This window comes from Netta rufina, assembly GCF_964035555.1.
Source record: "Netta rufina genome assembly, chromosome: Z".
NCBI classification, from domain to species: Eukaryota; Metazoa; Chordata; class Aves; order Anseriformes; family Anatidae; genus Netta; species Netta rufina.
Window position 1 is genome coordinate 35,270,655 of NC_140126.1, and position 20,781 is coordinate 35,291,435.

At 41.6% G+C, this 20,781-nt stretch overlaps 1 protein-coding gene across 5 annotated transcripts in view; it reads left to right on the forward strand.

Moving 5' to 3' along the window:
- The first annotated feature begins 1,435 nt into the window (after positions 1–1,435).
- CEMIP2 (cell migration inducing hyaluronidase 2) overlaps positions 1,436–20,781 on the forward strand; it is a 51,261-nt gene continuing 31,915 nt past the window's right edge. The window contains exons 1-4 of one of the 5 annotated variants that reach the window (XM_084305089.1): positions 1,436–1,617; positions 13,725–14,061; positions 18,899–19,039; positions 19,832–20,393. In XM_084305089.1, coding sequence (XP_084161215.1) covers positions 13,737–14,061; positions 18,899–19,039; positions 19,832–20,393 — 1,028 coding nt within the window. In that variant the 5' untranslated portion in view covers positions 1,436–1,617; positions 13,725–13,736. Of the gene's footprint in view, positions 1,618–1,802; positions 1,856–2,408; positions 2,527–3,985; positions 4,035–11,264; positions 11,360–13,724; positions 14,062–18,898; positions 19,040–19,831; positions 20,394–20,781 lie in introns of those variants that run through there. The other 4 variants (XM_084305088.1, XM_084305087.1, XM_084305090.1 and 1 more) reach the window with 4 other exon arrangements.

Below are 20,781 nucleotides of genomic sequence, written 5' to 3' on the forward strand. Positions count from 1 at the left end.
AAACATCTACCCATATATCTCTGAAACGAGATCTTTGCACATCCCAAACTGGGAATGTTGATCAGCAGTCTGAAGAAATGTTTAAGAAGTAAATGCTTCTTTCTGGTCTTGGACCCATATCTTTCCAATGGATAAGCAGTGCTGTGTGTGAATGGGGGAAAGAAAAAAAAAAAAAAGCATTGTTTAAAAAAAGCAGTTAAGAATAACACATTTTAAGAGGCTAGTTCTATTATTTAATGGGAACAGAAAACCTATCCATCTGGCAAAATCATCTTTACATACATTTTCTGTGGGAGTAATATGTTAAGTGAAAATAATTTCTCAAAGGGGAAGAAAGGCTTAACTCTAAATATTTCATGAGATTTCCACAAATTAAATTGCATGAACATTCTGTTTCATTTGGCATTCTCAAGGAATAGTTCAGGAATATATGAAGAAAGATAACTGAAGGAGGGTTTTGATGTAAAAGTGGTTTTCAGGACGTCAGACACATGCTAAAAAAAATAACAAAAAAAAGTCCATTCAGTAAAAAGAGTACACCAACTATTAATTTGCTACAGTTTCACTGTGTATGAACACAATTGTCTGTCCAAAGAGACAACTGAATTAATAATTGAGGATGTGCGTTTCATGGGCAAGAGCAGTAGCACATGTGTAAAATGGATGTCCAGTGCAGTGCAGATTTTGTTTTGTTTTATTTTAAAATGGACATTTGCTTTCCAGCTGAAATATTTGAACTTCATGTTAAACAAAGATTAGCTGCTGTCATTTTGGCTTGGTCTTCAAAAGTAAAGTCACTGGCAAATACTCAGATTGTGTGTGCATTTGTTGAAATGAGGCAAAGATTTACAGGCGCACGTGTTAAAAGGATTGCGCTCCCGGGCATTAAAAAAAAGTTAAGCTGAAGAAGACAAAAGCACGATCAAAGGGAGATGAAAACGCCTTACAAGCCCTTATACCCAAGGGCTTCCTTCGCCGTGGTTTACTGCAAGTTAGGAATTGCCCCAGCCCGTCCCGCGCCTCTACCGACAAATCTGTCCAGCACTGCTCCAGACCTCGGTCACGAAGGGGTCTGCCTGAAATCGGCCTCCACCACCCACTGAGGATGGTGGCCACTGGACGGTGTCCTGGAGCCTTCGCCCCTCGGCCCCGAAAAGAGGGCGACCTCCAAGGTTTCGGGCTGATTGGATTTGCAGTTTGAGGGTTCAGTCACTAGATGTCTCCTCGGGCTGCACGGGCCGGCTGCGCTCAGCGGTAAACAAAGAAATGGCTAGAACTGAAGTTACAGGGCAGCGTTTATAGGAATATGCATGAGTTATCACTTGGTTCCCAGCTGTCTGGAATTTTCCCAAGGAAATAATTAAGTTGGAAAATGTTGGCTGTATTTCCAGAACCGTTTCATTCAAAGCATTTTGAATCTGATCAGGGCTTTTTTTTTTTTTTTTTCCCTTTTTTTTTTTTTTTTTTTTTTTTCTTTCCGATTTGTAGCGAGTTTGGCCCAACCTCGGTGCACTGGAAACGGTGGGAGGTCCCAAACTTAAGAGCAGCCCGTTGTCAGATCTACATCAAAGCCAGCAACCTGGGCGGCTGCCCTGGAGCTCCGGGTCTCCAGCGAAGGTAAGTGCTGGAGCTCCTCAGTTCCTCCGCGTTTCTACATCAGACCGATGATGTGCTTTGCTAGGGAACAGCTGCGGGCACCGGTTCCTTAAAATCGAGAATATTTGGGGGTTTGATTTGATAGTAGTCCAAATCAGACCATATATTTATGTAGGTATATGTATACATGCAGAAACCAGAACCAGATTTTCCAGCCAGCTCTTTTACCAGGTCGGAGGCTGTCCGGGCACCGGCTCACGTAAGTACCTTTATTTTCTTTAAGCCCAAACGCGTGAATAACTTTATTCTCTATTTTCCCTAAGCCTGAACGGAACGATAACCAGCCGGTACCCGCTTGCTTCTCGCCGCCCTCCCTTGCTGCGGGTTTGTGCCTCCCCTCGCTGCCGCTGCTCACACCCGGCAGGGACCCCCACCACCACTACGACCCCCCCCCACACACACACAGCACCTGCGCCTTTGCACCGCGTTTTGGGGGCTCGGGCACCCCGCTGCACCTCTCTCTCCTCCCACACCTTCCCCACCGCCTCGCTGCCGGTCCGGGGGTCGCGGCGCCGAGCCCCCCAACCCGAGGGCACCCCCGCGGCGCCGGGCGGGGCGAGGGGCGGGTGGCTCGGCCCCGCTCCTCCCCGTGCCGGGGCGGTGCGGTGGGACGGGGGCGGGACGGGACGGGACGGAGGAGGAGGAGGAGGAGGCGGCGGAGGGGCGCAACCGCCTCCTTTCGGGGCCGGGAAGCGTCTCCCCCGGGGGGGTTGCGCCGTCGGCGGCCGCTGCCAGTTGCGTAAGGGCGGCAGCCGGGGCGGGGAGCCGCGGGGGGTGCCGAGCAGCCGTGCGGCCGCTCGCCCGCCGTGTCCGGGGCGGGGAGCGCCATGCCGCCGCCCTGAGCGCGCCGCCGCGACGCGACGGGCCCAGGTGAGAGCCGGGGGGAGGCACCGGCACCGGGACCTGGGCTGGGGAGAGGGAGCGGGGGGAGAGCGCCGCGCTGCCCGGCGGCCGCCCCGCACCGGCCTCTTTTGTTCCCGGCAGCGGGGAGGGAAGGGAAGGGAAAAGGAGGAAGGGGAGGGAAAGGGAGCGGCACGGCACGGCTCGGCTCGGCTCGGCCCCGGTGCCCCCGTGCCGGGGCCGTGCGGCCGGCGGCAGGTGTGGGCAGGGCGGCAGGTGGTGCGGGGACCCGCGCCGCTCCCCCTCCGGCCAGCGGCAGGGCAGGGGTCGTGTGCCCCCCCTGTGGGTTAGGGGCTGCCCGGCCGGCTCGTTGCCCGAAGGCTGTGTGGGAGAGGGGAAGAAGAAACAAAAAACCCACCCCGCAACAACAATGGGGGCCGTACCTCTCAGCCCTCCTAATGAAAGCGAGCGTGCGGTGACAATTGTGCTACATCACGGCTCGGTCGGGGCTGTGTGTCGGAGATGCCGTCCTCGCTTATGTTTTGAAGGCTGAAGTGGTGGTGCAGAGTCTCTTTAAAACCTTAGAGATTTTGTATCCCTTAGCAGTTAAAACAATGAAATAGTGTCCCGAGCTACAAAGACAATTCATTGAGGTGGGTAAAATGGCACTTGAAATTTTGGGGTGGCATCAGTCTGGTTTTGATGCAGCAGGGCAAAAGATTTGTGAGAGTGTGGTGCCTACGTTACTGGTGTGAAACGGCCCGTGGATAGCAGCAGGGAGGAGCAGGAGAGGATCATCTTTGTTCTTACAGAGCGTGTGGTTGCTTTGTCTGCAGGGATCCTGCACGCTGCCTCTGGCAACGTGAAGTCTTCTGCCAGGTCGAGCTTGTTGGGAGCAATATTTAGCTTGTTTTTCTTGCCCTCTCCCTGCTAGTTCAGCATCCAGCAGAGAGTGTGTTGTGGGCAAAGTGCCCAGAAGAGTAAGTTTTGTGTAAAGCACAGGCAATACCCCCAGCTATGAATGGGATTCATGAAGGAAAAAGGAGGAGGAAGAAAAAAAAAGAAAGGGGAGAGTGAGAAAGAGGGAAGCAACTACAATGAAACAGAAAACAGAAGGTTGTTGTGAGGTCCTTGATGAAGCGAGGTTGCCAAAGTGCCTTCTGAAACCTAGTGTTTGATCTGAAGGTTAGATGTGGCGAGTGCTGCTAGATGTAGGTATTTTGTAGGTGGCAGACTATAAGGTTTATTTTAATTAGGAATGTCATTACTCTAACAGTGGCTAGGGTTGGTGGGGAGCTCTCACCAGTAAGTGTGATGAACAGGTTAATTGTTGGAGGGTGGACACACTAAACAGGAGATGTTGGTGACCCCAATGTAGGAAAAATGTGTTTTTTCTTTTTTTAAATCAGGTCCTGTTATATCCTCCAGAGGTTTCTCAGCTGTAACTGGTCCCATGACTGGAACAGTTACCATTTGGTGGCACAAATCACGCTTCTTTCCAGTTGACAAACCAAGTCACGGGGCAGAGGAACAAAAAGGTTATTTTTTCCTTTAACGTGTGATTATAAAAATAGGTGAGGCAGAATGAGATCTGCTAATCCTAGCAGCTTGAAGAAAAAAATGTGGGGCCAATCTGATTTAGACTCTTGGTCATAACATCCTTACCATGAAGGATGTCCACATACTGAAGAAAATCTGGACTAGAAGTCAGTACCTCTCCTTGGTGTTGAAGCAATGTTGTTTTTCTTCTACATGAGGGAGGAAGGACGGGCACTGGGAATGTTGGGGATGTTGTTCAGTGGCTCGGCGCAGCCAGATGTACCTGTGGGAGATAGGAAATGCTGGGCCTTGCCTTGCCACTGCTCTGGGCCTCTGCATTGTTTGGCCTCACATGGGAGATGATGGGCATGAAGAGCCATACCCCGGAGCTCTGCTGGGGGTCTCCTGCTCCTCAGCTCCTGCCTGTTCCCATCTGTGACCCAAAAGCTGTTGGCAGCAGTCAGAGAGAGCCTTATCAACTGGCCAGTCTCCGTGTCTGCATAGCCAAAACCTGTGTGTTGGAAGCACACTAGCAAATTGGCAAGGCAATTCTTTGAAATTGTCTGAAATGTACATCAAAACAAGATTAAAATCTGTAACATATAAATTACAGTTTCTTGTTTTGAATCAAGTCATGCTTAGACTTGATTCTAAGTCATTCTGATTCTAAGCTATTCTGAGCTTATTTTTACAAAAAAGGATTTCAGTGTTGATTTAGTGGAGATGTTTTTGGCAAGACAAATGGGAATGAATTGTTTGTAGATGTGGATTCAGAAATCCACAGAAGTATTTTCCTGGAACAGCAATACTGGGAAAGGAAATAGAGAGGGAGTAGAGAACTATATACCTTGAAGAAAGATGTGAGGGAGAAAAAGTGCTGAATTTGCCAATATGGAAAGGAAATACTGAAGACGTTAGAGAATGCATGCTTTAAGACCTGTATCTGATTTTCTTCCTTTGTTGTGAAATCCATTAACAAGAGAACATACTAGTAGCTCATCTATCTTTTTTTGGCATGTGGGACTGAAAAAAAATAAAAGGTAGAGTAGTCATGTGAAATGACTGGCTGTACCTAGCAGCACATTGCAAAGCTTGGCTGCTGGGTGCAAAGTTCTTGCAGTTCTCTAGAAAGGAATTTACCACAGTAATCCCAAATATGAGCGCAGCTCAGCAGAGTGCATACTTAATGGTGGCTTAGAAGTCTTTGTTTTACATTTTGGAGACTTGCTTCTGTTCTGACACAACCCATTTGACATCCCATTTCTGCTTGTGATTCTTACAGATGGGAAGTGATGGAGAATGTTTTTCTTCTCTAAAATTGTTCCTCACAAAAGCTTTACGTCAGGTAATTTAAATTACTGTACGTTATTCACCAGGCTCCCAGCTCATGTATTTGCGTGACTCCTGTGATACCTTAAAAAGCTGGCACCCAAATGTATTCAGGTTACCATGCATTAACTTGGCTGTGAAAACCCCTTTCAGCCAGTACCAGGAGCAAGACTGTTAGTTGTGAAGCTTTGGGATGTCACGTATTTATCTGGTATTTGCCCCGCCCTTCTGCTGGAGGCCACCAATCCTGTAGCAGTTTTTAAGCTGTTCCCATGCTTCAGCTACCATGTAGCAGTCTGACACGTTAATTTAGGATATCAGGTAGTTATATGGTGTGCTTTTGATATCAATGGACAATTACAATGGTTGAGTTACGGGGTTTTTTGCCCTTAGAGCAAGAGGTGATTTTTGGAGAAGTAGGAGCACAGGATGGTTAAATGAGATTTTAAAGCGTAGTAGTAGAATGGCCCTATCATGGCAGAAAAAGTGTCCATCCAGACAATTACCTGATGTCTGACAGTGGTGAGTAATAGATGTCTGGTAAAGATATTGCATAATGTTGGAGGCTGGAAGCAGTAGTATCAACTTGCATCTCGAGGACTTCCTAAGCTATTCTTGGTGTAACAGTCCTTGACTGGCTTCTCAACTGTAATTCTGTTGCTTCCTGAAACTATATAAATTCTTAAAGTCCAAAACATCCAGTACTGATTCAGGTTCAAAAACCTCTTGTATGCTTCCCTCCCCCTCTCCACCCCCCTTGGAATACTTATGAAGTCACTTGCATTCTCTATGCTGCTGCTGACTGCATGGACCTCTGTTATGCAGCCTCTTAGTGATCTTTTTATGGGATGAATGATCCTTTGGGGATCAAACAGCTAAGAGGTGCTTATGTCAGATCTGCTTGCTCAGTGGATGCAATTTGGAATTCTTAGCTTAAAATCATCTCTTAATACAAACTCCTTGGCTCATGGAAATTCAAGGCAACTCTGAAAGAATGTGGGTGTGCAGCTACACCAATGCAGCCTATGGATGGCAACTTCTCAACCAGCATTGTCTACTTTGTAGCTGATGCACAATTAAAAAAAAAAAAAAAATTGCAGAGAGAATCCTTTGAGTAATCAAAATAAGGGATGATGTGAGTTAGTTTGGGGGGGGGGGGAAGACAGACCTTGGAGCTTTAGCAGAAAGGGAAACCAGCATACATGTACATGTAAGTACAAAGAACAAGGAGGAGGAAGAAAGAAATGTGTATGCTGTTGTGGAAGAGAACTGCCTTCTACATTCTGTGCTGTCATATTTATTTATAATATTTTTTTAAGGGCTTTTCAGCCATAGTACTGGACTGGAAGAAATTAGATATTTGGCCCTCCTCCTCTGGAAGGCCAAAAAACTATTTAAAAAGCTATATCAGTTATTCGTGGTAGTGCCAGAGCTGGGCCTCACTTCCCTGAAAGCGTATTACTATTATATGGATTATTTTTTTTCTGAAGCTCTAAGATGTAGTGGTTTTTGATTGGATCTGTGTTCTTCCAGGTAAAAAGATATCTTGCAAATATTTGCAAATACAGCTTCTTATCATCAATCTGATAAGTAGTAGTGTTTTTTTTTTTTTTTTTTTTTTCCCCTACCATCATCTTCAGGTGAATGCTGTGAATCAGTTACTTTCACATGGATGCTGTTGACTTACACGGAGCTATTTATTTGCTTAAAAGTAGGCTTGTACTGCGATGCATTGCTGAGCTCTGGGAGACCAAAGTGTTCTGTAAACTAAGCCTCACAATGTCCCTGTGACCGTTTTTCCTCATGTTACAGGCTTGGGGCCTAAATGAGCTGTGACTCATGCAGCAAGCTAATGACAGATGCATGATTAAAATGCGAGTCTCCACTTTTGATCCTTGTGCAAATTATTAAAGCTTTCCTTTCAGAGAACGAGAAACACAGTAAAAATGATTCCCTTTGTATAGTCTGTTTCAGCAGGTGTGAAGTCTCCTGGTGCACCAAGTGGGATCCTTTGTAGTAGAGACATTGGTAGATTCACTTGGATACAAATTAAAAAAATGGTTTCTGAAAAATTTCCTCCACCCAAACATTCTATTGTCTAAACAATGAATAGAAAACAGAACTGAGTTCCCTAATGTGTAAATAATTTATAAAGATTAACCATGTCAAACAGAAACAAAGGGAACAAAATTGAAGTTGCTGAAAGTGTTATGGCATAGTTTTAAATATATGGACCACCATTTCAGTGCCACAGCTTCTAGCTATTGTTTTCTTATCTCAAAAGGCAAGATCTAAAGATGTTACAAATGTATTATAGCAAACCAAAAATAACTGTGTCTTGACATCTGTTAGGAACAGGTGAGTGCTTATGGGAGAGTGTTTGGTGTCCAGGAATCAGAGAAGACAGAGGTATCCCTGCAGTCTCAAAACCATGAGGATCCCTGAACTTTGTATATCTAACTTTTCAGAAAGCTGATGTTTCATCTGCTGTGTCAAGTGCTCTCCTGGCAATTATGTGAGTGAAACCAAGTGACTAATGCAGAGCTCATTCACAAAAACAGCTAAGAGACAAAAGTGTGCCCAATTATCCAATTATCATTGGAGAGAGGAAATGCTTCTTGTAGAGGTAAAAAAACAAACAAACAAACAAAAAAAACTACTTCACCTCTGATTTTTCAGCCCTCAACCTTAAGGGTGGTATACAAAACACCTTCAGAAGAAGCCAGGAACTAAATTCATGGCTCTCCTCTATGTTGTAAGCCATAAACATGAGAGTGGTTTCAGCTGACATACCATAATTTCATATTAATTCCCACAGTCAAACGCATATTTCACAGACTACAAATTACCTGTCTCCTTCCCTTGGGAACCAAGCTTCTCTACCATCCCCTTCTTCTGCCCCAACATCCTTTCTAATCCATGGATATGAGTTGTTTTGCATATCACCAGAAACATATATAACTGTCTCCTACTTGTATACTGCTTTGAAATTCACTTCTGCATCTGAACCAGAAAACTTGTATGCTCAAAAGATTTTATTAGAGCAAGTATTAAAGATGGCTTTTATATATGGACCTTGGCTTACACTATAGATATTATTCATGCTTGTACTTCTGTGTCTTGATCCATGGTACTTTAGAAAGACTTCATTTTTGAAAATGTGTTCCTCAGCTTGATTAGTGCTTGTGCACCAATCTGATCTTGTTTTTTTTTTTTTTTTTTTGTTGTTTTTTTTTTTTTTTGTTTTTTGTTTTTTGTTTGTTTGTTTGACACACAGAAAATGCACCAAACAAACAAACAAAAAAAGCAGTACAATTAAGTCACTACGTAGTGAATTCAGAAAAGCTGGGTCAATGTGATTCATTTTGGACAAAGTTTTTTATAATTATTACCATGTAATATATTTGTATTTGTTTCTCATTTGCCATTGCTTTTATTCCTCTGATTTTCTTCTGAAACTGGTGGGCAAGGGAGAAGACTCAGTGGTGGTGTGCAGCAAGTAGTATATGTGACAGAAGTCATCTACTGCTTTTGCAGTTTATTTAGTTGGGATTTTGCAAACATCATGATTTCCCACAGCTACCTAACTCTGTTAGTTTTACTGTGCAAATATTCCTTCCAGCTTTTGCACTTTGTGATGGAAAAGTAGTTTCCTATAAACATTCTGCCTGTTATAACAATGAATAGGCATAATTTCAAAACAAGGCAGTGGAATAAAATGTGAACCAACAGGGCAGAGCATGTGGATGCCCCCATGTGCCTATTGGGGATCTTTTTTCTTAAGGGAAAGCTTAAGATTTGTTGAGCTGGGGACTTCTGAGTCATTTGAAACATTTTCCTGAAATTGGTATCCCTAGCAGTTAATGGCCAACCTGGAAGCTTGTGAAGGCCGTGCTCATTGTACTTCGGTAGTTTATACCATGTTCTGTTCAGGAATTATAGCTACTCAGTAGAGTAGCTATACAGACTTCTTGCCCCTCTTGAGCACTTCACACCAGAAAAGTCCCTTTGCCAAGAAAGCAGCAGTGACCAACGTGGCACTGTGTTACAAAGGGAAATACTATTCTCGATGTGTGTAGATTTCTCCCACCCTTTCCTGGTGTTTTTCTTAATGACAATTAAATACTCTGAAATTAAGTGCTGTGTTAATAGGTCAGCATGCAACTGCTAGTGTTTGGTAGCCAAGAGCAACAAAAGTTTGGGGTTTCTTCTAGCTTCTTTTCTATTTAAGAATACTTATGACCTGTGAACTATGCACCCCTAAAATATACTTGAAAGGAAGCATTAATTTCTTTCCACTATGTAGAACTAAGCTTGCTTACTTACAAAGTTTTGAGAAGATGCAATGGTGAAGGAGTTTTACAGCACATCTGATAAGTGTTGCTATGCTACGCATTTCACAACAGATGTGTGAAATGTCTAGGTGTATTTCACACTTTTTGGGTGGTTTCAGATGATGTTTTGAACTGTCTTGTGAAAGGTGTAGAATAATCCAGTTCCTGTTCAGGAAACCAGCCCCCTCCTGAGTAACAGGAGCACATCACTCTCTTCTGGCTTCAAGAGAGTCAGATGTTATCCTGTGATTTGTACAGTGAATACATTTCTATTTTTTGCCAGTATGGGATAACGTAGGTTCATTTAGGTATATAGTAGTGGCACAAGTTGAAAGGGGTGAAAGAACATGTGAGGAGACCAGAGATGTTGCAGCCTGCTCAGTGGCACTTTGGGGTTTGCTGGCAGCACAGCTCAGATGCGCTGTTGATAGAAACAAGCGTGCAGGTAATTGCTGCTTCTGTTGAGCTTCTGTGCAAAATAAAATGGTTTTGCTTTGTATTCTTTAAGAGTGGTTTAAGCTAGATTGGCTGGCCTGATGAATACAAGAAGTACTTACTTGCTTGCTGATGTAGTGGGAAGGGGTGCATGAGCAGAAGCCTGGGTTGTGTGCAGTATTGCTGGTCTTGCAGAAGGATGGCATGCGAATGTGTCTAGCTTCCTAGCACGGAGGTGGTAATGAGAACACGGTGGGCTGAAGCAGCTGTCATCTTTCAGCTGAATCAGCATATCTGAAGTTTCACTGGGATTAGTTAACTGGAAGCACATACTTATGTCCCCGAGTAAAAGCTGTGGTGAAAAATGGATTTGACGATACTGTGTAGTGGTACTCTAAAGGCTAAGAAGTTTGAAAATGCTAAAACAGCAGCCCACCTGAATGGCATGGCCAACAGCAGCTTTGTGCAGATCACATTCTGTACAACCAGCTGTGTATTGTGTAAAAAACTTAACTTTTAATGAAATCACTGTAGCAAGCTGCAAAACAAAATTCCATGTCATGGAAGTGACACAACTCACCACCATAGGATTGTAAAAGTGGTAGCTTTCTTGTACAAGGCTGTGCTATCAAGGGGACATGCCTAAATCATGGAGCTCCTTGTGAGGATTTGTGCTTCTGTGGGACTGGGAGGTCCTGGAGATAGGCCAGTGTGCTCTGGTACCTTTGATTGCATGGGGGCTCCTTTGATTCCAACCTTTTTTTTTTTTTTTGCCTTTTCTAAAAGGAGCATCACAGAGACATGGGTCAAAGGGAAATGGAAAACCTTAGTTGTAGGTGAAGAAAGAAAAAGTGCTATGTAGAAAAACTCAGGTGATTGGGGACTTGAAAGAAAATGTGTTTTTAAATAGTTCAAACTTTTTTTTTTCTTTCCCACAGCTCCTGCATTTTAATCAAACTGTATCTGTACAACAAAATAGCCTCACTCTTTAGGGCACTACTGACTGTATAGCTGTCTACTTCACTTGCATTTGTGTGATGCTATCTGAAAACTTCCACAGTGGAAATAAGCCAACAATTTGAATCAGATTATCAGTGTGTCTTAATTTAAAAGAAAAGTCAGTAGCTGCTCTGCAGGATAAAATTCAGCTAGAGAACTTCAAACGACACAAGAAGAGGGAAGGAAGTGTTGAAATGGTTACTCCTCTTGTAATGGAACATTATATGGTAAAACTTTTGATTGTGCTAAATATCTCATTATGGCTGTTTTCATTATTTTTATTTTGTAATGGGGAAAAAAGTGCCTTTGCTGTCTATTTTCCACCCATCCTTTGGGGGTGACCAGTGTTACCACTTGAATGGAGTAGTTAGAAAATTTTTACAGTTTGGAAAATGGGGGTTGCAAATAGGGCTGAATGCTTTGTAACATGTAAGACAAAATATGTTTGAAATATAACACAAATGTTTTCAGCGTGTTGCAATGAGTGACTGTTTTTTTTCTTTAGAGTGGTAGCAGTCTAAATAGGCTGTAGTAGACAGAATTGTGGTAAAATTATGTTGTAAAAGTAAAGCTTTGCATAAGTGTTCTGGATTTAGTCAGCATAACTGAGCAATTAAAAGAGCTGTTAACTCTATATGTTTGACATTATAATGAACACTGTATAGTCAGTTTTTCAGTGAGGTACATAAACACCATTTCTGAAAACTTTGGCCAAGCTTATGGAGTTTAGAATCCAAACCATGAACAAATCTCATCTCTGGGTCAGAATCTTCTTTATTTTTAACAAAAAGATGGTTCGGCATTTGTTTTGGTTAGACATAAATACTGCCTTTGAACTAGTTGAAAATCTTGTTCTGTACTAAGCTTTTAACACTACTTGTAAAACAGAAATGATTGAGATTTTACTGTTGAAAGATGTCTAGTTGAGTTTAAAAGCATGTGGTGAGGGAAGGCTGTTCCACAATGGTCATAAAGCAGTGGGCAATGAATTTTGAGAGCAGAGGATTAGGTATGGGAAACAGTTTCTCAAAGAAGAGAATGGTGAAAATCAATTTACTGCAGCAAACAGGTGCAAGAAACACTGCTGGAGGATTTGGCATAATTTTTGCTCTCTGGAATGGCTACTCCAGTTAATGTTTCTGTGCCTTTATTGTTGTTTTGCATACATCTGGGGGTGCATTGTCTCCCATGAAAGGGTAATCCAGTCTGCTCAATAGTACCAACTGTCTTGCCTTGAAACAGTGAAGTATCAGATTTTTCAGCATGTCAGACAAAAGACTCCTTTGCTATGTCTCAGAACAAGATTACAGTTGTCGTATTTCTTCTTCACCAGTGTGCCTGGCACTTCAGAGCATAGCTTAGACTTCCTTTTGTTAATGGAAGAGAAAGAGGATCTTTATGCATTTGGTAGTTTTTGTTTTCATTATTATTTTCGTTTTTATTTTCATAATTCATTTTGTGAGTTAATGCATGTGGCTTATGCTTAAATCCCCTTCAGCATTTGGTTTAGAAGGTTAGGTTTCAGTTAACTGAAACTTGAGCAGCCTTCTCAAAAAATCCATTATCCCTTAGAAACGTTAATAATAAAAAAATAATAAAAGTGCCAGCTTTGTGAATACTCCTTACCATACAGCACGGTTAACCAGAAAGCTTAAGAAACCAGTTGAATGAAGTTTGGGATCTCTTAAGGCACAGAAAAGTGCAGTGGTTTAGAACCATTGGCTAGAGTGGGTCAGGGAGAAATATTTTTAGTGGCTTTTCTCTCTGGCTGCTTCAGGAAAAAGATAGAAATAACATGAGTAACTGAAATAAAAGTAGTGCTCAGTTCTTGGTGGTAGGTACAGAAATCTGGAGCAGCCGTGTTGTTTCCAGGATTTGTGTCCAAACCCAAACATCTCAGCAATGAGACAAACCCTGAGGTTTGTGGAACAAGACTTTCCTTACAGGATCGTTCCTGATGTACCTTCACTAGCAATTGTATCCTGCTGCAAGCGGGTTAAGTTTGCAGGATTCACATTCCTTGGATAAAAAAAAAAAAGTGTTGACTAAGTCACATCAGCATGAATATAAATAAAATTGTTTTTATGTATTCAATTTAAATGCTTCTTGCTGCTTCCAGTGCAGAATAAAGGCATGTCTTCTTCAGCTTCTTTTCCACAAAGGAAAACAATGAGGAGCTTGTCGGGTTTCTGCATGCGGAAGAAATACATTTAGGCATTTTTCGCATATCTGTGGGGAAGAAGGGGTTGCTAGCTTTCTCATTGTTCAGCATGTTTCTTAATCACACAATGCAAGTCAACTGTGAAAACCCTCTGTGAAAATACCTAACAGAAGTGGTTTGTGCTGTAGGGTTCCCATACCAGATTCTTTCCAGTTTGTGTTGGAGGCATTTGCTATTGTTGCAAACTGTTGCAACGTGGCAAATGACTAGTATCAACAGTGTGAATGATACTATAGAAATAGTTACATTAAGGGGGAGGCATGTGTCTTAGAATTGCTTTTTTTGTTTGTTTGTTTAATGTACTGTACTCTGTATTCTGAAAGCCTGTCTCTTATCTTTTATTTTGTTTTCTCTGTGTGTGCCTTTTGCAGTGACTTTGTAACATGCAAGACACTGATGCCAGGGGGAGTTCCCCTGCTTTCCTTCGGCCTCAGAATGGGAGCAGTCACAGGTCTGCTGGGTATGTCCCGGGGAGAATTGCCCCTCTTCGACCCCCACCACCTTCACAGAGCCACGCTTCAGCTGAATTTACCTCTGCAAGACAAGAAGCCCGGGCGACGTTTGCATCCCTACCATCTGGACAGAACCACCCCCAGGCAGAAGCCAACAAACATAAAAATACTCTCATTTGCTTTGCCATTTCTAGCTTGTCACTTTTTCTTGCACTGGGAATTTTTTTGGGAATAGCTTCAAAATATGCTCCAGATGGTAAGTTCTTACATGAACAAAATCGTACTAGACGTTAAGGTCCCTGTGAACATACTGCAATAATTCTGCATCAGAAGTAGTGTTAAAAGTTCAGTGCAAAAATAGGATGTTTACTGTAATTTTAATGTGGAAGGAAGCTGTGTTCGGAGGTTTGGTTCCTTTTGCTGTTATCAGCGTCACTTTCTATGTTTTTACTGTGAACTATTTATTTACATGAAGAAAAAAGGTATAGCAGTAAATAAAGACGACTGGTGAGGGGGTAAGAAGTGAGAATATTGTATCTGTATTACATGTGTAATTATCATGTGTACATAGAAGTTGCCTGTTCACAACGTACAGGCAAAATGAAATACTGTCTGTGTAAGCAGTGACTAGGGAAGGTAGAAAGGAGCATTCAGGTAAAACATTTGAAAGTCTAGGAATTTATACCAGCAATTTATTTGTTTTATTTGTAAACAAATTGAGCAGGGAGTCCTTTGACCACTTAGCCATGATTATTTCAATTTGTCTTAGAAAACTGGGCAACTTTAATGGAATTTGGAAAACCTCTGAAATGTGACTGTTTATAAAGCACAAAGAGGTGGAGCGATTAACTGCTGGTCATTAGAGAGCCCTCTGGGCAAACACTTACTATGAGACCCAGTTAGTAAAGGTTTGTAGTATCTTTTGGAGCATGGGCTCTGTTTTTTTTACCTAAGGAAGAAATCGGGTTTCTGCAAGCTTTCAGAATGATTTTTGGAATTGAAGCTGGTACCTATTGTAACACTACAAGCTTAGACTCCATGGTGGCTTTTGAAGCAGTAATTCAGAAGTTTCTGTTTCTAGAGACAATGCAGCACATGCTGAACAAATTGAATAATCCATTGAAGATTTTAGGTGACAGTATAAAATGGATGCATTCATCTTAACTGGGGCACAGTTCATGGTGGGTTGCAGAGATCTCTTGGGTGAAGTTGCTGAGTTTTCCTAATAGTTATGAAGGAAAACAACAGAGAACAAACACTAAAGAAGTAGTAAATAGAAAATGACTACTATATTGTAAACTAAATCATTGGTAATATGGGCATAGAGACATGCAGTAAGGACTCTAGTTCTTCAAGGTGAAGACAAAGCTGAAGGGTGATCTAGCATGTTGATTCTAAGAAGTACTTGAGGGGAAAAACAGCAGCAACAACGATAGTAGTAAAAACACACCCCAAAACAAACAAGGAAAGCCTTTCCACTTTGATACCAAGACTCTAAAACATTTAACTAAAAGCTTTTTAATGGTTGTTTCAGTAGAGATGAGGCTGTACTGCATGGACTATGTAAAATAATAGTCTTCTCATGCTTTAAAAGTTAGTAATGTGAAGAAGATGGGTTTGCCACTTTTAAAATGGAAATGTTCTTGGAGTATTAAGATTTTAATAAGTAATATTATTTTTTCCTCTGTAGTAGTTCATTCTAGAGGCACTAAGTTTTGTAGATTTTATTATACTGTATATGTGGTCAACATGTAGTTAGTTTATGGATCACCAAAGACACTGAGGATGCTGCAGTAGACCTTTTTATCTTTGTCTGCTGTAGTGACTTACATGGAAGTTAAGGAACAATCAAAGGATGTGATCGCTTTCCTTCAATGTCCCATTGCTCCTCTGTGGAAGTCCAGCCAGCTTTCAATATTGACTGTTGAACTGTGTCTTTCAGAAGTTTCCCTCCATTAGCTTTTACAAGAAAAGTCACGCACATGTAAAATCTATTGGAAGCCCTCACACAAGAGAAACTCCATGAGGGCACAAAAGAAAATCTGGCTGACTGAAATTTTAATTTTGTGGCAGCGTTGCTGCAGCAGCTCCCCAAGGATTCTTGACAGGTTGAAATGTTAATACCCTCAGCTCCATCCTCGCACATGCGGTACTTAAGCCAGCCACTGCAATTCCAGCTAGGTGTGCTCTTGCAGGGGGCTAATTGGAAATCTATATCATCAGTGCTTTTAATGGCTGTTTAAAAGGCAGTGAAGGGAATGTGAGACTTAGTAGTAATTGTGTGTAAATCCTAAACCTCCGGCATACCTTCCCCACAGGGAAAATGATGCTTGTCTGCATTTCTGTTCCTGCCCATCAGCTGGTTTCCTTTTTCCTCCTTGCTTTTATCTTCCTGTCATCATCCTTTTTTCTAAAGAGTCCTTAGCACTGGAGATCACGTACTGTGCTGGAAATGCAATTTCCTTCCTCATTTCCAGGGGCTTTTGCTACAGGGTCAGGAAGACAAGCAGGGGGGGTTGTCAGGGAAAAGTTCTCTTTGGCCTTTGCAGTTCTCTGCTGGAGCTTGCCCAGGGTAAACAGGATCCTCAGAAAATTTAGCTGCCAAACTGTGATAAACTTCTGCTGAGCATAATATAACACTGATAATTTTTTCCCAGAGGCCTTAAAAACTCCAGACTTGGTGGCTAAGCAGGTAGAAAGCAACTATTTAACTACATTTTGAGAACTGTTTCCTGCCTTTTCGCCTGCCAAATTTCATATCCTTTCTCCAACACATGGAAGGTTCTAGAATTTTATTTTTTTGGCAGGGTGGTGTGTGTGTGTTTTCTTTTTCTTTTTTTTTTTTTCCACACCACATGCAAAAATATCACTTCCCCACCACCATCACCTTACTAGAAGCAACTAAACCTTATGGACAGCTGACCCATTTTTACAAATATGCACTGAAGCAGAGGCCTGACTTGAAAAATTTTCAGCATGAGTGGTTAAATTTGGCAGGGCTATAACTACCTAACATTTTCTGGTTTATGCTTCTGTTTCTATTTAACCTTAACTGTTGAGGCAATGACTGTGGTCTGTAAAATCCAATCAGTAATTTTGAAGGTAACATATGGTGAAGTACTAAATATTTGATGTTTCCCTGCACCCTGCTGCAATTACTAAGGAAGAATTTCAAAATACTTCTGCTGAGCACATCTGATTTGCCTGCCAAAAGTTGATCCACCGTGCTTCAGAAGCATGATCATGTTACAGGAGTACGTATTTCTGAGTCCAATGGCTTCCTTGCTCAAACATAATGTACAGTAGATTCAGTGGGGTTGTTGTGTTTGGTTTGGTGTGGTTGTGTACTTGTTGTGCTGTACCTATTCTTTAAAACTCAACAGAAAAACTTGTGCAGTTATTAGATCTTTTTCCTCCATGAATCACACTATGTAGAAATTACTGGGTTGCTGACTCATGGTTTCCTCACACTGCCCTTTGCTACTAGCCAGGAAATGTGTGTTTCTTCACAGAGACTCTGTGTGTAGTGTCTGGGGAAAGGGGCTCGGTGACTGTGCATGAGTCAGGCAATAGAACTGCATTTTGTCAGTGACTGCTCAGCAGTCTTGCAGATAGCAGTGTTTGCTTTTTGGCTTTCCCTCATGTTTAATTTAATTTTTTAAAATGCTATTTTCTTCCCCCCAAAATTTTCTTTTGTTTTTATTTTTATATTGCTACTTAGATGCCTTTTGGCTTTGTGCAGTTCTGCTAATTTTTTCCCACTGGCAGGCAAATCTTGGTTTCTGTGGGTTTCCTGAGTTGGAAAGGATTTGAAATGTGGAGAATAACAGTGAAGGAAAACAATTTTGTCAGCAGAACTAAGGATGGCTTGTGTTAAATTTGTGGGTAGACTTCTCTTTCTTTGTCTTACGGAAAAATTGCAGGTAGCTTTTTGCCCACAGAATGTCAGAGCATAGGGCATTTTTTTTCCAGAAGATAAGATATGAAAAGGCTGTTACTCTCAGTTGGGCTTCTAATGTGTTTATTCTGACATCTTTTATTTTTATTTTTTTTTTTCTCAATAAAAATGTTTGTAGTCTGTGTTTTTTATAAGAAAATCAAAAATTCAAGACATACTTTCAGTTTCTGTTTTCATAGTTCCTCTATGCTCCTGCATTAATCAGCTGTTAATATTCTAAAAATGGGTGTGTTGTAAGTACCACATTGCTGTAAGGTCATCTGAAATCACACAACCCTTTCACTTCTGTCTGCTGCTTCTCCTTCTCTGGCCTTATAATATGGTGTTACTGCCTCAGTAGTACCAAATCTTCAACTGAGTTTTGAGGAGGATCGCATGTATCACTTCCATAGTGTGGTTCAGAGACTAGTGTTTAAGGTATCTTAGAAGCACATACCATGAGTTTGGATCCAAATGCTTTGCTTCCAGGACACAGCTCTAACCAGTGAAGCGTAATCCTAAATATATTATGGTCGTCCTGTCCACCTTTTTCCCATATCTGCAAACCTATACTGGAAGAAGTGATTGGGATGCTCAAAAGCAAGAGGGGATGGATTGGCCTTTCTCACACAGGTTTCTATGACCTTGAGGGAGGTGAGGTATTTAGATACCTTACCACCATGTTAGTATTTCATGTAGCTGGCCTAGGATATCCTGGGCTCAGGGCAACTGCTGTGGAGTCCTTGCCACTGACCTCTCCTCATCTACTGTAGATGATGTAGAAAATCTCAAAAAAAAGCCAAACCAACCCTCAGACAAATAATAACAAAAACTAGATGCCTATAGGGGGGCTTGAAAGTACAGTATATGTTGACAGTTCAGTCTATTTGTGGTCTTCAGTGATTTAATTTTGGTACATGATGAGTTTTCATCCTTGGAAACTTAGCCCTGATTCAGGTATCTTTTTGGCTGTGTGAATTTAAACATTAGAACTAGTAGCTGCAGTACTGTGAGCACAGAAGGAGGTGGGAATCCTTTGTAGGTGACTGACTCTGCCTTCTTTAGTATTCATCTTCATGCAGCCCTGATTGCTGTAGTCCTGTTGGTGATGCTTATTTAAAAATAAATGAATAATATATTTCACTTCATATTGCAGAAAATTGTCCTGATCAGAATCCTCGTCTTACAAACTGGAACCCTGGAAAAGATCCTGAAAAGAGAGTTATTATCAAAAAGGGGGATTTGTTTCGTCTGAACTCAGACGCTACAGTACACTCTATAGTCATACAGGATGGAGGTATGGAATCAAAAGATGAAAAACATGCTTCAATTCATAGAATCATAGAATGGTTTGAGTTGGAAGGGACTTTAAAGATCATCTAATTCCAACCCTCCTTTAACAGGCAGGGACACCTTCTGCTATACTTTGTTGCCCAAAGCCCCATCCAACCTGGCCTTGAACACCTCCATGGATGGGGCAACCACAGCTTCTCTGGGCGACGTGTGCCAGTGCCTCACCACCCTGAGAATAAAGAGTTTCTTCCTTCTATCTAACCTAAATCTCCCCTTTCAGTTTAAAGCCATTCCCCCTTGTCCTCTCACTACACCCACTGACATAGAAGGATGCTCTCCATTTTTCTTGTAGGCTCCCTTTAGGTATTGGAAGGTCTCCCCAGAGTCTTTTCTTCCCCAGGTTGAACAATCCCAAATCTGTTAGCCTGCATGGCTTTTACTTTTGTGATTAGTGGAAAATTACATTGGAATTTTGGTATTGACCTGTTCCTTTGCTTTTACTTTTCAGGCCAGAAATACCAAATGTTAAAAAGATAAATGAACACTATGAAGTCTGTCATTGGAGCAGTGACATGGTTTTCTGTAAAACAGTAAAAAACAAAACAAAACAAAACAAAAAAGTCCTTGTCCATTAGCTTTCTAGGCATGGGATCTGATTGTCTTCTGATGGTGAACATAGTATGTTCTGGGTGTGGAAAACAAATCTGTCTTATCCTTTTGTTGCTCTTCCTGTGATCTTGATTCTTTGAGTCTATCTTAATATTGCTTTGACTCACATTTTTTTTTTTTTCTTTAGGGTTACTTGTTTTTGGTGATGATAAGGAAGGTTCTAAAAATATTACTTTGAGAACTCGTTTTATCCTGATAAAGGATGGTGGAATGCTTCATGTTGGAGCAGAGAAATGCCGCTATAAATCCAAAGCAACTATTATTTTGTATGGGAAGTCAAACGAAGATGCTGATGTGCCAGAATTTGGCAAAAAATTTATTGGTGTGGGTCCTGAAGGAACGTTGGAATTGCATGGGCACCAGAAGTTATCATGGACTCTTTTGTCAAAGTCTGTGAATTTCTCAGGGCTGGCCTGTGGTCATTATTCATTTAAAAAGAATTTTTCCCGAGGACTAAATGTGAGAGTGATCGATCAGGATACAGCGAGTGTTTTGGAAGTGTTGAAATTTGATACTCATGATTTTTCAGAAGAAAGCTTGAAGCTCCAGAACTTACTGAAAAATAGAAGTCCTGGTCGCATTATTGCTATTGCTGTAGGAGATTCAGCTGCTAAAAACCTACTGGAGGAAACTAGAATAACTATTCAAAATCTTCTGGGAAGTAAGTTTGTCAGAGGATTGAGTTACAGGTAAATAATTCATTCTCTCTTTTGTGTTGAGTAAATATGAGATACAGATTTTGCCTTCTTTAGGTAGTTTTGTTAAACTTGCACAATATCTGCTTGTACAATACCGACAATTCTTCGTAGAAGAAGAATAGCACTACTACTACAGTATGTGATGTTTTAATAGTGTAGAGACATCTAGTTACAGGTATCTGTGATTAATTTCATTACTTATTCATAACTGCACTTTCACTGTTCTCTACAGAAACTAAAAGTGGGTACAGCAAAGTTGTTTTTTTTTTTTTTTACCCATTCAATTACACAGTTGTAACAACGTAGAAATTGTTTTCTGTTTGGGGGAGGAAGGAATGCCAAACGATAAACTGGATACAGAGAAGGGGTGCTAATCTTC